This window comes from Epinephelus moara, chromosome 2, assembly GCF_006386435.1.
Source record: "Epinephelus moara isolate mb chromosome 2, YSFRI_EMoa_1.0, whole genome shotgun sequence".
Classification (NCBI taxonomy): Eukaryota; Metazoa; Chordata; class Actinopteri; order Perciformes; family Serranidae; genus Epinephelus; species Epinephelus moara.
In genome coordinates this window covers 15,894,357-15,912,902 of record NC_065507.1, presented here as the reverse complement: position 1 = coordinate 15,912,902, position 18,546 = coordinate 15,894,357, and the positions used below count along the sequence as shown (strand labels likewise).

The window sequence follows — 18,546 nt, the reverse complement described above, 5'->3', positions numbered from 1 at the left end:
GGCAGACGGCGCCCCAGACTAACGTCCAAGAACACAAAATTGAATCCACAAAGTATCTCCATACTGCTCATCCGTAGTGATCCAAGTGTGCTGCAGCCCCGACATAAAAAGTTGTTTCGAAAAACGTCATATGAACTCTGTTTTTAGCCTCACTGTAGCCTGTAGCTCTGACTGCTTCTCTGTGCTCCGCGCTCACGTGTGCGCGCTCAGGGTGATCGGTGATGCACGGTCTCTGAAGAGCAGCAGTCTCGTCAGTACTGATGTCCAGATTCTCAAGTGCAGGCATCGCCAATTCCCAGTCTGAGCAGCAAAGACTTTCCTCATCCGTTGGCATTGCTTTGCATTTGAAACAACTACACCACCAGGTTTCCAGTGCTCGACTCCGGTATTCTGCAGCTGGCTGAGGGTTAGGCTCATGAGCTGCGGCGGCCGCTTCGTCCAGTAGCCTGAGTTCCGTCCGTGTACTCGGGCTCAAACAAATACGGTTCAACAAAGAAATGCTGTTCCTCCTCAATTTCAAAGTCTTCAGACATGTTGGGTTGTCCTTTGCTGAAAGACCGTAGTGCAAATTATCTTTTAGCTACTGTGGCTACCGTTGTCTCCCCCTGCAATGCACGTGTCACGTGATGTAAACAAGGGTGAGCAAAGCTCATGCTTTCGCTGGTCTCACGCAAGCGCACACGTGAGCATGGCGCACAGAGAAGCAGTCAGAGCTACAGGCTACAGTGAGGCTAAAAACAGAGTTCATATGACGTTTTTCGAAACAACTTTTTATGTCGTGGCTGCAGCACACTTGGATCACTATGGATGAGCAGTATGGAGGTACTTTGTGGATTCAATTCTGTGTTCTTGGACGTTAGTCTGGGGCGCCGTCTGCCATTAGGTGTGCTAGCTGCTCCACCCGCCAATCTCCGCAAGGGATGTGAGGACTCTAAAACTTCACCAGGGCCTCCATCGGCATATGGGTGAGTAGATAATGGCTGAATTTTCATTTTTGGGTGCACTATCCCTTTAAGTCTTTTCCTGATTGTACTTTCACCCTGTTACTTAGGTAACATTTTCAATGCAGTGCGATATTCATTCATTTTAATTAAGCAAAGGATCTGAATACTTCCTCCACCACTGCAGTTCAGTCGTAAGTAATGTAGAAGTGACCCAGGTCATTTCCTGTAGCTACAAATAACAGATGTCCCTAAACACCTCACATGCAGCATATAGGTAGAGCCAACAGTTTACAGATGTTCCATAAATGTCTCATATGCAGGCTACTGCTTCCAGTAACGGTAGACTCCACATTGGCACCTGTAACAACTGTTACGTAAAGCGACTGTTTCAAAATCAAGAAGCGCTCGCATCAGAATGTAGCTTTAGCAAAGTGCTACATTTTTTGTTTATGAATGATTCTCTGTCAAAATCAACAGAGGGAGGTACGCAGAAATAGCTGTTGTACCATGTCAGCACATGTACCTCCTACGTCACCTAATGTAACCCCTAACATGGGGCAAAAATGCACAGGAAGAGATTAGGCAGGGTTATCAAACTTTTACAGCACCCTCTGCGATCGAACCGGTCTCTTCCAAATGAAGTGTTTACATGAGGCATTTTAATACTGATTGGGATATTATTCTGATCATTAGTGGAGTATTAGGGTCCATGTAAATGCACCCAGTGACTTGACCTATATTCAAAAAACTCCACAAGATCAATTTCAAGTTTAGCACATGTTTGAGCCCATAATACAGACAGACAGGATTCAGAGACAACCAAACATCTTAAATTACGTACGTCATCCGGCAAACAGCCCATCTCAAACAGTAAAAATGCAATCTGGAGATCTCATAGTCGTCTATTCTATTAATGACCCTACTTATCTGCCTAGGTAACTGAATAATCTTCTGTGTGCTCTTGTGGTAATGTAATTATCCTGGTGTTAAACGTGTGTCTGCCCAACTGGGCTAATCAGAAGTTCCTTCCACAGACCTCCAGTGAGCAGGGCATCCACCCGTGACCATCTCCAATTTATAACTACAGCCCATTTATGATACTGACACTAACGAAGGATGATATTCAATTAACCAACCTAATCAAGACAGACTGGCCGGAGACAGAGGCCTACAAGACATACTGCAAAAAATATCAATTTTTAACAAGCCATTAGGTTCAACAGTATATTCGGCCTGAGAAAATTATTTTCTTCACACAAGTGGAAGCCAAATGGTGTGAGAGCTTTAGTTGCTTTAAATGCATCTTCACTTAGATCAAGAAATTCTAATTTGACAAGAGACTATTCGGTAAGAAAATAGGGAGACTGGTCAACTGGTATCAAGATGCCGTTGCATAATTGAAGGAAACTGTAGGAATACACTGATTTAATTTGGCAACGCATCGCAATGTTATGTCAGCTTAAAGTCCAGGATCTTGATAAACTTCTGAGATGTAATATCAAATAACACTTTATTTGGTTTTTGTTGAAGTGGAATAAACTGCAAACTGCTGTGCCAAATTTCAGAGTCTATTTGGTGTACCATAGCTGTATTTATTTAGTATTTACATTACTTTATCCAAGAATGTTTTCCCTGTTTTCCTTTTAATTGGAAGTCATTAAATGCATTTTCATCCGTCTCTTTTCATGCACATTTCAATTTGTGTATTAAAAAACCCGAGTGGAAAAGCCAAAAAAAACAAACAAAAAAAACAAAACAGAAATATTGAAAAAGGTTTTTACACTTGGGAGAGGATGAAAAGTTGTTGTGTCAATAAAATGTAAATGTGACTAAATGCAATGAAAACAAATTCAGTGACTGTTGATTTGATTTGTTGATCATTACATAGGCCACTGGAAGCTCTCTTCGTCATCTCTGGGTGGCTATTAACACTCTTATGTAAACACACAGGGCTGTTACCGGAACTTTTTCACAACTCTCTAATTCCAGGTTTGACTGGCTCTCTTCCTCTGCAGTGGTATAACGACACCTGACTGGAGAATTAGTGCTACCTGCTGCTCATCTTGGTGAACCAGCTCCCAATATTTGCGTGACAGTAGTGGATGAGAAATTTTCTGAAAATCTGGTTAAAATTTCAACTACATTTCAATGTAAACCCAGCTATTGTCACTGCTAATTTTACTGGGGAGGTGTAAGACAGCTATGTGCTACGCAAGCTGCTTCTTTTTTTTTTTTTACCTGACAGGATAAACCTTCACCAGAAAAGTGTGAAATTGACAGAGGATCCAGCCGTATCAACCCTGTCTCACTTTGAAGTCATCGAAAACTGGCACTTGGGCAGTGACTTCTGGCATCAGACACTGACATATAAGGCCATCCTTTCACATCGGCATGATATGCAGCCGGTCACAGTTATTGTTCAACGGTGCCCTTGGCATCAGGGGGATACGTGGCTGGACAACAATGAAAGTAAAGGGGGCGAAAAATCCGAGTAGGGTGGGTGGGAGTGGTGGTGGATGGGTCCAACAACCACCGACTTTCACCCTGGAGATCAGTGTTTGCTTCCTGTTTCAATATAAAGCCAAATGCAGTTCTTTTTTCCTAAACCCAACCACTTGCATGTGTTGCCGAAATGTAACCACATGCGTTTGTTGTTGAAGGGAAAAAAAGTCAATTTACAGTGTTGGACCGATGTAGTGCTTTTAGTTTGAAAGAGACTGTATGCAAACTGTATAATTCATGTGAAAATGGAGGTGTATTTTGAAAACAGACAATGCATGTAACAGGCTGAAGTTGACCAGCTTCCCAGAACATCATCAACCAATGCACCCAAGGTACCTTGCCGGTCGTATGCCGATGTGGAAAGTCCATGATCAAATGTCAATATGTGACGAGGTCGGAGTGAGAATGTGTTGGCTTTTCCCCTGATGCAATTCTCCTTCATGCAGGTGCTCTGAATAACCGATACAAGAAGCAATGACAAACCAGTGATAAGGGCAAGATCCCTCAATAGCTTACAGCTCACCAAAACCACAAACTGGGTTTACTGGAATGATTCTTTCCCAGAGTTACAGCATCTTCTGTTGAAGAAACTCCAGGTTTCTGAAGCCGTCTGACTCTAACCGAGAATGACAATTCCTCTCTTTTATCCACTTGCACATATTCACATTTGGGACCTTACATAATATTTTTGTGCTGCTGACCATTGAGCAGCCACACTGGACCAGTTGGAGATTAAGTGTTTTGCTCAAAGACATATTCACAGTAATAATTAGAAGAGGAGAAAGCACTGTTGTGGGCTTCTCCTTGGTTTTGTAGCTTTGGACCACTGTTCACAACAGATGTGTTGTAGTGAGACTATCCATCAAACTCTCTGTATTGGAAATAATCACATATTAAAAACAACTCAACCCATGACAGGATGACTTAAGCTAATAAATCCATTCACCTCTGAGGACAGGATATTTATCTCCATTTCATGAACTTTCTCTCTCTCCTACTTTTATCTTTAACAGCAAGGCAAGCCCAGTTAACTGAAGTAGAGCATGTTTAGCATGGTTTAATACTTTACCTCGCTCTCAGCAGGATGGCGACGATGAGGATGTGGATGAGGATGAAGACGAGTAAGATGAGTGTGATGATAATGAGCATCATGGTGGCGACGACAACAAAAATGATGCTGGATATGATTTAGTTACACAGCACAGGTCACTGCGGGAAGAGTAGAATATGTTTAAATACAACTGTGGCATTTTAATGGTAAATACATGATAATGGCTCCAATCTATTCAAAGTTTGTTCCATTCTCTGAATGTTGGCTGGCATGGCTGCTCAGATCATTATTCATTTTATGTTTATCGCACAGTTGGCATGGCAACCAAAAGGCTTCGAAAGATACTATCATACATAAATGCATACACACACACACACACACACACACACACACACACACACACACACACACGTGCACATGCACAGATGTAGATAAAAACAGCCTATTTGGGAGGTTATTTTTGCAAGTGAAATGTAGGAGGAATTCATCTAAGTGAGAACAAAGCTTAATGTGAAAACCACCTCTGAAATTCAAAACAGCATGTGTGTGTGAGTGTGTTTGTGAATGTCTCTTGCTGTATGTTTTGGACGAATAGTCTATTTGGGTATTTAACACCATTCAGCAGGGTTCTCTGTGTTTGTGGTACAAAGACGACTGCTCCACCATTTTATGACAGAAATCTACAGTTTTTCCACTATCAAGGCTCAGACATTCCTCCGTTCAAAATTAACAAAAACTCAATAAGTAAATGTCTTTGAAAAGGAGTTTTTAAAACAAAGCAAACTCAAACAAGAGTTAGAAATGATCTGGTTCACTTATAATAAATGTACTTGTTGCTCTGGGGTAATGTCGAGCCCTGGCGACTACTACACAGTACATGTATACACCAGGATTTGCTGCACCCTTCTGTAACAGAGGCAGTCCACCTACTCCACTAACATCAAAGAAGTGAATGCACATTTATAAAATTAACCAACTCAACTGATAGCAAAAGAGAGGATGTCTGAATCTGTCCAACTCTGCTCAGCTTATTACAGTCACTGATTTATCAGGCTTATCAGTCATTTGCTGAAAGGGACACTTCACCCAAAAATCAAGCCGAAGATTCACATGGGAATTATATTTCTTTCTATCGAGCGACACCCCATTTGGGTGCTATCATATTTGAGAGAAGGCAGGCCTCTCTATGGCCGATATCTCCAACACTTGGCATCTCACACCAAAACAATCTAGGGTGATTTTTTTTTTCAGTTGGTAAACAGCTACATCAGTCACAATCATTTGGGAATGTGTGCAGAATAATTAAAAAAAATGTGAAGACAAGCAGCACTGAGCAAGGTTGAAGTTACTTTGAAGTTTGATAATCACCACTTGGATGCACATTTTATACAAAGAACATGATTGATTTAAGTGTGAAGTAGCTGGGCTCTTGTTTTAATGTTAATAGCTCTGTGTTTATCATCATCAATGACTCTCATAGGAGGGTTAGAGAGGAGCGCAGAGCCACAGCTTTGCCTCTCCATCTGCCCTCCAAAACATCCAGTGGCTGAAATCCCCAGTGGATCACACAGTCTGAATATCGCTGCCCGGCTGTGGAACACACTAGTTACAAAACAGAGACTTCTCCATCTTAATCACTGTTTTTACTGATTCAATAATTTTTAATTTCCATACTGAGCAAGACTCACAGACACTGAGCAAACAGAGGAAATCAATGACGCACTGACATATCTCAATCAGTCAGAAAGACTAACCTTCCTGAGGAAACCCTGTACATCAAATCCTGCATATACCACTGCGTAACATAATACAGAGGAACTAAACCTTGTAGCTTCACTGACCTGCCGATGAGTAGAAACTCTCCCACCAGTCCCTGGCGTCTCATGGCCATGAGGATGTTGCGGACAGTCATGCCTTCACAGAAACATGCCACCACCCTGGCCTTAGGCAGGTGGCCCCTCAGTCTCTCCAGCAGTCGATCAAAGCTCTGCTCTCCGGCATTGCTCCAGATTTTGCCTGGGGGGGGAAACATGTCAGACAAATACAAACAGGGTCTGTGAAAGATGTGATAATTTTAGATCTCTGTTACTTCAAGCATTGAGTTTCTTTTTTTTGTTGTTTTGTTTTTTAGTCACAGTTTCTCTTTTTCACTTTTTCATTGTGCTCAAGTGTCAACCACCTGACGCCCACAGTGTGAAATGGGCCTTCATGAGGTAGTAAAACAACAGGCAGATCTTTATTGTAAAATATACGTCTTCATGTTCAGTAGATGTCTGTAAGCTGAGACGGCAGGTGAATTCATTTTAACTGCTCACACCATGGCATCCTTGTTTAACAAAACGTAAAAAAGTAATTAGATGCGACTGCTGCTTGTTGCCATTTGTGTGAGAAAGCTAACGAACCCTTGCTCAAACTATAAACCCACTAAAATTCAATGCAGTCTCTTACCAGAGTGGGCGATACAGATGCCCTCCTTGGCTGCCATATCCTTGAACGCTTCCATCCCACTTTCACCATAGTTGCCTGCAAAACCACAGAAAGGGTAAGGGTGAGGGATGGTTCATTGAGGATAAATCCAACAGCTTTTTAAAAGGCAGAGGAACATGGATGTATCGATGTCAACCCAGCAACCAGAATAAAATTTAAACCCTGGGTGGATGACCCTTCTTTGTGGAGTTTGCATGTTCTCCCCATGTCAGCTTGAGTCTTCCCCGGGCACTCTGACTTTCTCCCACAGGTTAATTGGTGACTAAATTGTCCATAGGTGTGAATGTGAGCGTGAATGGTTGTCTGTCTCTATGTATCAGCACTGTGATAATCTGGCAGCCTGTCCAGGGTGTACCCTGCCTCTCGCCCAATGTCAGCTGGGATAGGCTCCAGCCCCCCTGCGACCCCTAACAGGATAAGCGATTACGGAAAATGAATACATGAATATTCCAGAACAGCAACAGACACACTAGAGGGAATGTGAACCCTTCTCACAATTCAAACATCTCAGTCAATCAAATCATAAAGGTCTAGTGTGTAGGATTTAGGGACATCTACTGGCAGAAACTGTGTATAATATTACTTATGTTTTCATTTTAATCACCTGAAAATAAGAACAATACAGAAAATGAATGAAGGAATTTTGACAATTCAGATTACATGTATATGAGTCAAGCTTCCTGTCAGGAGAAGGAGGGAATGGTGGATGGTTTGACACCTAGGTGAGACACAATAGCAGACCACTGTCAGAGACTGACAAAAGTGTGCTTTTGAACTAGAGTTTGGGACATGTGCAGCAGTGGCAGCTGCTGGTCTTTCAAACACGGGAAGCTTATTTTAAGTTTACATCATAAAATTTGTCATATTGTAGCGAGGCAGTAACTTATAAAAGGAACATTTAATTGAAGCCGTTTTTCAACCACACTCATGCCATAGAACTGCAGCAAATCACACCTCAAAGATTTCCAGATGGGTTGTGTGTATACTGTACAAACGGTGAAAATGAGCTATATGGCTTATGGAAATAAGGAACTCCGGACGGCACTCTGTCAGAAGACTCCACTTGCAAATATCCGCATGGGACTGAGCTCGAAATGTGAAGCACTGCCAATCACAAAGGGGTTCAGCCTTTTAGACAATTCCTCCAATCATCATGCATACACCAAGTGTCTTCTCCCACCTACCGCTCCATTAGGTCCCAGGGAAGCTGAGCCTCCCTGGAAGTGACAATTTTGTCGCATTTATCCAGTGACCGTCTCGCTTTGCTGCATGAAAAAAAAGAATGTATGACAGGGAGGTCGCGTTTGAAAACTGGTGATAAACAGCTGACATTTGGACATCATAGAAACTGGTGATAAACAGCTGACATTTGGACATCATAGTCATGATGTTAAACACATCCGAGCGCACGTTTAATGCAATGTAAATTCTTATTTTAATGTATATTAAATAGTGCATATTTGACCATTTCTTCTATGAAATTTTAGGGGAAGTTTAGCTTCCCTTGTTGTCTCAAAGCAGTCGCCCCTGATGTGCTGTCATGTTTGTGGCGACACATTTAACTAGTTTAGGACATGTTCATCTGTGTTTGCTGCGACCAAATTGGGCAGTTTTACAGAGAGTTTACATGTCCAGCTGTGATTGTAGCAAAAAAAAGCAGGCATTTTTTAACCATAGCGGGCATTTTCGGCATTTTTCATGCCTTCATAGAAAATGAGAGACAGAGAGAGGGGAAGACATGCCGGAAAGGGCCCTGGGCCAGACTCAAACCCATGCAGCTGCAGTAAGGACTCAGCCTTAATAGTTTGCACCCTATGTGGTGAGCTACGATAGTTGCGGATATGTCCAGCCATGTCTGTAGTGACCAATCCGGGTATTTTAATAACCTTTTGATAACCAAGTAGTTTTTGTGCTGAAACTTCACCACACATTAACCACACAGCTTAAAACTGAAAACTGAAATGTGAAGAAATGTAAAGTTTCAACATACCTGCTACATGTTAAACACACAAATGCAACATAGCCGTAAATTTTTGAACAGAAGGATTGATTCAATTGATTCAGTTGTTCAAGCTACGACTAATGAGGGCAAACTGAGAGAGGAAATGTGCAATCACAAACAGTGTATTTCTCTCTAATAGATAATAATTTTTGTTGGAAAAGATGACAGTAACAGACCTGATCCCTTCTGACTTTCAAAAACATGCCCACTGCAGTAACTCGCCTGCTACTGCACTACTCATGAAAGCTCAAATTTATGTCAGAGAAAGCGTCTCCCCACTGTGGCACCCGTTTCTTTGCCAGAGAAAGTGGGTGACCTGGAATTTATGCTAATGAATGGTTGTACACACTGGCAAAGAATATGATAGGATTCCCCTCTTTAATTTCTCTTCCTCTGCCTTTTATCTCTCTCCGTTCACTGTGTTGATTGAAGAAAAGATCAAAATTCTTTCTCATCCTTTTTTTAAATTTTTTTATTACCAGTGTGTCTTTTTTTTCCCACTTAGTGAGGCACTTATATTTTTATTTTTTCCTATCAACAATAGGGTGCAGTCTAATTAGGTATCATGATTTATGCTCTACTTAAAGTGTTGAAGATAAAGAAGAAGTCAAAGGAGAAAAGTGAAAGATATAGGTAGAAGAGAAATGAAGGCAAATCATGGCAAGACAAAGAGAGAACGCAGAGAGGAAAGAGGGAGAGATGAAATGTATACAGACAGTAGAAGAGGTCCCACAATCCCTGACCGCTGCTGCATCTCAGTGTGTGTGTGCGTGTGTGTGTAGTCAGGCCAATGATGAGTGTGGTGGAGCGAAGTGTAAAGTCCTGTAATTAGTGTCTCAGTGAGAGGAATGGGAGACAGATGGTACAGACCGTCCTTCCTCTGCACACACTGACACACACACACACACACAGACGCTCGTGCACACACATTCATAGTGTTACCATCATCAAAATCGATAAAGCTTGTAACCTACTTCACTCCGGTCTCAACAGGGATTTATGTGTGAGACAAATCTCCCTCTCTCTCTCTCTCGCAGCCCGTCATGTGTCTCTGTATCACTCTGTTTCTGCCTCTCTATCTCTCAAACACACACTCAATGCTACTTTACATTATTAGCATGCACATGCAAATACACACACACTCATCAATTTTAGATTGACTGTAGGCTATTGACATTGAAATCCTCTAGGCTAATTTATATAGACACTTAAAGCATGCAGGTCCTATTTGTCGCATAATTTTAAGAATACTGACCTCATATGTTGGGTGTGTCACTATGTCATCTATACTAATCACCTTCATTTCACATTGACTGTGATCAAATACACTATACACAAATGCAAGGCAGAAGGGCTCAACAATTAATCAAATTTTTATTGAAATCTTAAGGCCTACTGCAATTTTCAAAACACAGAAGGCACATTTTTTCTTAAAGACGAAACTTGTGTATAATACCATTTTAAATTAAACAGGCCTTGTTCACACTGCCAGCCCGAATCTATTTTTGGCATATCCAGATTGATTTTGGAAAGTCTGGACTGTAGAAAAACACATGAAATGCAGTTTTTGCAGAACAGATCCAAACCACATTTGAAGGTGGTTTGGAATATGATTTCAATCGACTGTCCAGATGCTCTGGCAACTCAAATCGGATTTGCGTCTTTGAACGCCACACACGACAGCAGTGCCAAATCCAGAGTGCTGAGCAGAATCCATGCTGCTACAAGCAGAGCACTACGGAGGACAACATGGAGAACAACAGTTCATGGACAGACGCCAAAACAAATTGAAATAAATTACTGCGATTTGACAGCGTGATTGTTTGGAGGACAAAATGATGATTGGCTCCCGTGTTGGAAGGCAATGTCACCAGCATTGCTACGTAGTCACTCATGCCTATGTTGTTACTATGACAACCTGTTAGTGATACATGTTAGTGATGTCTGGATGCACAAACCTGAAATGATTAAACCCCTTGAGATGAATCATCTCGTTTTCGAGGGCGTCCCAAAACACAGTCATAACACAAATGGAAAACAGAACAATGAAAAAATATAAAAAAGAACAGTGCAGACAGTCTGTCCTCAAATCTGATTTGAGAAACAAATCTGACTTGCCTGCAGTCTGACTCTGAACACTGCCATATTGTCATGCTGCTGAGATGTCCTGACCTTCACGTCATATTCTAAAGACCTAAGAAAGCATCTATGTTTGGTACAGATCACACCATGATCATTTTAATATGTTTTTCAATGAAAATGAGAATAGTGAGGTAAAATTATCTTCACATCTAATATTACAAATCATTACCCAAATGCAATATCTGTCAAGAAATCGCAATTAGATATTTTTTTTTAAATCATTCTACCCTACAAAGTACAGTGAAAATGAACAAAAAAAAAGTACACTCCCTTCAATGTCTTTGATTCACCTCGCCCATCTTCCCTCTTTCATCTACTCACACAGGCTAAACTACACACAACTGGCAGCCATTATCTCCTGTGTAGCTCCACGGTGATCATCACACTGTGGAGTAAAACCCTCATATACAGTACATTTACCCCAAACTCCATCCTCACATGCAGTGACTCCCCTGGTTTTATCACCTTGCACTGGACAAAAACAACTGGAAAACCGAAATTGCACTTTCACAGCCTCACTCTGTTCACTCCTTTACCCCTTCATGTGTTTTTCACCTTTTACCTCTTGCTGGTCTCGTCTACAAAGCTGTGTCTCTTTAATCCCTAATCTAAATCTATAATTCAAATGATAAACAAAAAAAGAGCAGAAACAGCTTCAAGAAAAAATCTGCAGTAAAACATGAAAGATAAAATAAAGGACAAAAATCCATTCGCACTGTGTGCTCCCCACTTGCGTGGCCCTCTACCCTCAGCGTCTTTGATCTCTCATCTTGTTATTCAGTTGATATATTGCAGTGAATTACAACATGCAATCAAATGCAAAGCTGAAGGGTCTTCTGCTTGCCCTCCGCGGAGCTCCCTCTCCTCCTCCTCCTCTAGCTACTGCTTCGTCCACCCCCCGGCTTTCCTGTAGCCGCAAATCAGGCAAGTAAAATTTAAGATAAAGAGACAGGTGCTTCTGTGTCTTTCCCCCGATGGTTTCCATGCCTTTCGACTTCCTCTCACCCTTCCACCATCCTTCTCAATTACCACCCTCATCCTCTTGTCACTCTTATCAGGTCTATTACATGCAATTAGATGTGTCCTCCCTCCTCCCCCCTCTCCCTCCTCCCTCCCTTCCTTGTCTGGTTCCTCTTTTCAAGCCTCATTCCCTCCGGTCACAGCTTCACCAAGAGAAAAACAACACGCTGTAAAAATGTAAACATTGTTAAGTAAAGGGCATCATCCTGTCCTCTCATCCTATTCCTCGTGATCCCTCTCTCGTTCACTCCCAACTCTCCTTGGTCCTCGCCAATGCCCCCCCCCCCCCCCCCCCCCCCCCCCCCCCCCCCCAGGGGGAGTTAAATTTTTTTATTTTTATTTTCTTTGTAGCGGCCGGACACCACNTTCACCCCCACCTCTCCTTCGTCCTCGCCAATGCCCCCCCCCCCCCCCCCCCACTACCCCATATCACATCTGGAGTGCTACAACAGTGTGCAGCTAAATGTCAAACACAGTAATACCCTGGGGAAGACGTTCGCTGACACTCACACTGTGTCAAACACCGAGTTAAACAAGATTACAGAATTACACGGCTAATGGAGCACACGCATAAACACAAATACATGGCAGCACGCAGCAGCACACAGATATGCACAGACTCATGAACTCTGTATTTGTGTTTGTATCCCTCTGTTTTACTGAGGAATTGTTGAGTAAAGTTTGTTGTAAAGTTAGTGGCAGACGTGTTATTCCTTATACTAGCTACTGGCACAAATTAAGGCTGCAATCAACAATCATTAAATACCACAATTATCGATTGAGCTGCCAGTTATTTTCTCCATCAATCAGTCAGTTGTTTGGTCTAAAAACTGTTTGCTTATAAATAGTAAGAAATTAAATCCCAATTTCCTACAGCCCAAATAACTGTCTTCACATTACCCTTTTCCAACCCCAACAATCTATAACTCCAAAATATTCAGGGTGCAATTAAACTAGACACCGAAAAACTTGTCCATGCTTTTATCTCCAGCAGACTTGACGACTGTATCGCCCTGTTCTCAGGCCTCTCAAAGAAATCTTTAAAACAAACTGCAGATGATCCAAAATGCAGCAGCACATCTACTCACCAAGACGAAACATTGGCAACACATTTGTTTCAAGGTCTTCATCGACTTCCCGGTCATATTAGAATTCATTTTAAAATGTCGCTTTTAGTTTTTAAATCGCTTAATGGTCTGGCTCCTGACTATTTATCGGATATGTTGGTCAAATACAGTCCCTCTTTATTCCTAAGATCCTCCACCTCTGGTCTATTAAATGTCCCCCAGAGTAAAACTACAAAGTACGGTGATGCTGCATTCTGTGTCACTGACCCTTATCTCTGGAACAGCCTTCAAGAGGACGTCAGACTTAGTAGACATCTTCAAACAAAATCTTAAAACCTTTCTTTTTAGACTTGCATTTTTGTAGCTTTTATTTCATTAACTTGTATGAAACCTACTTCTTATTTTGCATGTTTGTGTATGTGAGAAAGTCTGTGATCAAATCTTTTTCTATCTTTATGCCGTCTTTTATGTGTATTTTCTCATTTTATTGTGTAAAGCACTTTGAGTTGACCCAGAACACAATGGACGGTTTACATGTCTCATCTGGCCTGGGAATGCCTTGGGGTCCTACAGGAGGAGCCGGAAAGTGCGCTATACAAATTATGTTGTTCTTATCATTATTACATTAAACACAGAAAACCAGGGAATCCTCACAGCTGAGGATCTGGCACCAATATGTGTTTTTGTCTTTTTTGCAAGGAAAAACAACTTCAAAAATCTAGCGATGATCATAAAAGTTACAGATTAATTTTCTGTCCTTCATAAATAAAATACAGACAATAACATAATGATCAAAACACAAAATGACCCTTTGCAAATCAATTCGTTATGTCATGTTACCTTGAATTCATAAGAAACTTTGGCATGCCTCCACTGAAAGCAGCAAACAAATTAATTTGTGGATTAATTGGGAGCCAGGTTTAGCGAGAGATTTCAGCGTAAATGCATGTGTTTGGTAAGTGCTGAGCATACGAGTGGATAAATTAGACTAAATTAGTTATGCTGTTGTTAAACTCGGTCCCCAATCAATCAGTATCTTTGTCGTTTTTCCTGAAGGCATGCAAGAAAAACAAAGGTTTCTTCACAAATTTAAGGGTAGGTAATTCACATCATGACTAATTGATTTACAAAGTGAAGTATCCCTTTAATGCCATTACTCACTCAGTGAATGATGGGAATCTATTCTGTAGCTTAGAGATGGGACAGGAAACATTCAGCCTGCACTTCCCTAGTCTGGTAAGTCGTGAGCAGTCTCAATGGAGCTTATATAAGCTCTTAGATGATGTAGTCACAATCACAAATTAGTCTATTCCAACATATGTATCCCCTTTTTTTTCTTTCTAGGCCTGCAAGTCATCCTGCAGGGTTGTAGTGCCAGTTAGTTGCTCAGTTCAAGCCACTAATTAAGAGTGAATAGGAGAGAAAAAAAAATCTGAAAGACCTCAAGGGGTCAGTAGCCATTATGACTTAGATTCTTATTCATAACAGTTAGCTGTTGGATACATCCTCATGAATTTCAGATAATATGTGCATGTCTGTTATCCTATTTTTTTGCAATGGAAATAGCTCCAGGCTGCAGACGAGATGAATATCTGCAGTTTTATAAGCATAACCAACTCCAGTATGCTTTACTGAGCAAACTCTGGCTCTTGCAATATACTATGTTTGTCAAACTGTTCTCATCTTATCTCTTACAAACACACGTACATACAATCAGTGCACATCATTTACACTGATGCATCCATGTGCTCATATATCCTGTACAGATGTAGGTGATTACTACTATAATAAACAATTGCCCTGCACATATATTCTCCAGTAAATGCTTTTAACCAGTTTTAACACGGCAACAGCTTAGACATTTTCCCCCTTAATGACTTACGAACATCTGTGCCAATAGGAAATCTCTATTTAATACTCCCTCATACATATCGTGGATAGAGCCCGGGCAGCAGAAGGGCTGGCAAACCATCTATCTATCTTAACAGAAGCCATTAAATGGATTCCCAGAACATGAGTTCTGCAATCTGAGCCCGAGCCAATTTGAGTAGATGTAGTTCTGTGACCCAGGCTCATTAAAAACACAGAAGAGCTCTTGTTATATGGGGACCCACCAGAAACTGGCCCATGACCCACTTTGAATCTTCACCCTTAGGCAACACTGCCAGAGAAGACGGTAAAAATGTGAGCATATTCAGCCATTCTCCTCTTCCCCATTTATCATACCTTTCTCTACAGTGTGCTTTCCCAACCCATCACAGTTTCATCTTCCTCAATTTTGCCAAGGCCATGACAGTTAAATAGGAGCAGGGCATGTCTTGCTACAGAGACGGGGAGGGAGAGGGATGGTGGGAAAAGAAAGGCAGAGAGAATCGGAGGTGGAGGAGATGGGAGTGCATAAAGACAAAAAGGAGAAACAAATTAAAAAAGTGAGAAAGACAAAAAGGGGAGAAAGATAAAAGAGGAAGAGGTGGAGAGAAGGCTGACATCTTGATTTATTGAGAGACTGATCAATTTCTGTTGGAGCGTGCTTGGGTGACACATGTCAAATTTCATGTCAATAAAACCCATTGAGCTGAATTGAATTGAACCAAGAGGGGCGACATGGAGGGGAATGAGGGAGACGGAGGTAGAGAAAGAGTCAAACGGCGGAGGATAATAATGATTCTCTTCAGATAAATACTAAATGAACACTGACAGCCAATTGCAACGATGTGTGTTTTTAATGATCAGTTTGTTTTATACATCAGACTGCGAACAATACTGTACTGAATATGCACACTTATTTTCTATACAGTAGGGCCGTACACATGTGCAGTAATGTAAGTGATGATGGATTAAAGAAAGATGCTGACTACGAAGAACGGACAACACCGCCCTTCCTCTTCACAGCGCCTAGTGAAGCAGTTGAGCACCTTCAGTTACAGACTGGTCTCCCCAAGGTGCTCGACAAAGACTTTATTCCAGGAATTGTTAGACTCTACACCTCCTCTGTCTGATAAAGCATTGGCTTCAGTGGTTCTCTTTTCTGTGAGTCCCACAGACCTCAGCTTACTGAAAATTCATATTCATGTTTCAAGCTCATGTATTATTTTGTATATGCCTGTACACATGATCTATGCAACTGACCGTTTAATTCCCTTGTTCCTGTTTTTAGTATTATTTCCAAGGTTTTAATCCCATGTTATATAACACAGGTCATCTGAGTTGCTATGTTGCACTGCATAATGACTATCCATCGATCTACCCTTTGTGTCTTATTTGTCAAATTTGTTTTCGTCTCACATCGGATTTTTGTGGTACTTAAGATTTGAAAGTAAAATCATGCTGCAAACATGAGAAATGGAACTGATGATTAGCCCTCCCAACCATTTTAGTATTTTTTTAATTGTTAAATAAAGAAATATTTAAAAGTTAACCAGCCATTCTGTTCTTAATCCGATCCCTGGCTGCGTACCCATGCTGCATGTGTTACTTATGGGCTCATTCATACCCCCTTTATGCACAAAAATAGATACGTCCATTTCAAGCGCTGTAAACGTCACTGTCCTCGTATTTGCATGCCTCCTTTATGATAGCACAGACAAAGCCAATAGATGACACTGGAGGGCAGAGTCAAATGTTTCACACAACAACAAACGAGGCGACGGTGGAGGAGGCCGTAACAGTTTACCTTTTTACAGGCACAGCATTGTAAATGGCGGTGGTCTGTGAGGCTTGAACTACACTACACTGCCCCCACGATCTCTGGTGGTACTGCTCTGTTTTGTCCACATGTGTAAGCTTTCAAAAAACTAGCACAAATATGGACAAAATGATTGCAGAGAAGGCTCCATCCACATCCATATACTTATCTAACATGAGTATAAATGAGCGCCTAATGACGTGTGTGTCAATATATATCGATTCTATATATCTGCAACAGTTGCAATACACATTTTCCGCTGTATGGATGCTATTGATACTACTTTCTCACTTTGACACACACACACACACACACACACACACACACACACACCACTGCGGTGCCCCCCTTTTATCTCAGCCACTTTGGTTGCATGTAGGCTTTTGCAGCACTTTTTTGTTTTGCACAAAGTCCCGGAGATCGCGGATACAAGCGGTGGAAATGAGTTTCCTCTGTGGGGTGTCTGGGCTCAGCCTTAGAGATAGGGTAAGGAGCTCGGACATCCGGAGGGAGCTCGGAGTAGAGCCGCTGCTCCTTCGCGTCAAAAGGGGTAAGTTGAGGTGGCTCGGGCATCTGATCAGGATGCCTCCTGGGCGCCTCCAGCTGGAGTTGTTCCAGGCATGTCCCACTGGTAGGAGGCCCCGGGGCAGACCCAGAACACGCTGGAGATTACATATCTCGTCTAGCCTGGGCACGCCTTGGGGTCCCCCAGGAGGAGCTTGAATGTGTTGCCGGGGAGAGGGATGTCTGGGGTGCTTTGCTTGGCCTGCTGCCCCCGTGACCCGACCCCGGATAAGCGGATGAAAATGGATGGATGGATGTTTTGTTTTGCCTTTTATTTGCACATTATTGCATTCTGAATGTGTGACGATCTAAGAGGCTTTGAACATGTGCACAACCACAAGAAGAATATTATTCTGAATATTTGTATTGATGTAAAAAAAACTTTTAATTATTGTATTGTTTACTACAGTCACTCTGCTGTTCTCTGCTACAAGTTGTCATCATGTAATCATGTCATCATGTAATAGCCTTGTTATATTTATCTTTTAATAAACAATTTCCCTTGTATGCCCTCAATGTCATTTTTTTCCCTTGGAATCAAAATGGGATTGAATATCAGTATCAAAAACTGAATCTCCTGGAATTGTATCGAAGTTGGAAATTCCAGTTATCGTGACTCTAGCGCTCGCACACGTTACACTACATTATGTAAGCAATGGAGCATTTTCTGATCAAGAGAATTATGATTAGATTATTTGGAATGCATGCACTTCTTGTTGTTGCATTTTGGATGTCTTGTGTTGCATTAAAAGGGACAGTTCGCGGATTTTTAACCAGCTTTGTATCATAACAATGTGGGTAGTATGTGTAAATGAACTGTGGTAAACTTCCTTCCATTTAACCAGTGCCTACATCTCCCTGCTCCCCTCAGTTGCTAGAACTACAGGCTGTACATCCGCATAGAGTGCCGAAGTCACGCCCCTTCCGGTGAAGCTCATGGGACCTTAGATCGGAAAAAATATGAATGGCAGTGAATGAGGAGAGAAATATTATCTTTTGGTCCCGTTTGAGTTGTGACATGAAATCCAAATATGTCGTTAATGAATTTAAAACATAAATTTTAAGGTCAAGAAAGTCATACT

At 41.6% G+C, this 18,546-nt stretch overlaps 1 protein-coding gene across 1 annotated transcript in view; it reads right to left on the bottom strand.

Annotated features, from left to right (window-relative positions):
• grm5b (glutamate receptor, metabotropic 5b) overlaps positions 1-18,546 on the bottom strand; it is an 83,863-nt gene that overhangs the window by 59,466 nt on the left and 5,851 nt on the right. Inside the window, exons 4-5 of the mRNA XM_050067536.1 lie at positions 6,946-7,020; positions 6,339-6,513 (exon numbers count right to left, since the gene is read on the bottom strand). Of these exons, the coding sequence (XP_049923493.1) occupies positions 6,339-6,513; positions 6,946-7,020 (250 nt within the window). The remainder of the gene's footprint in view (positions 1-6,338; positions 6,514-6,945; positions 7,021-18,546) is intronic.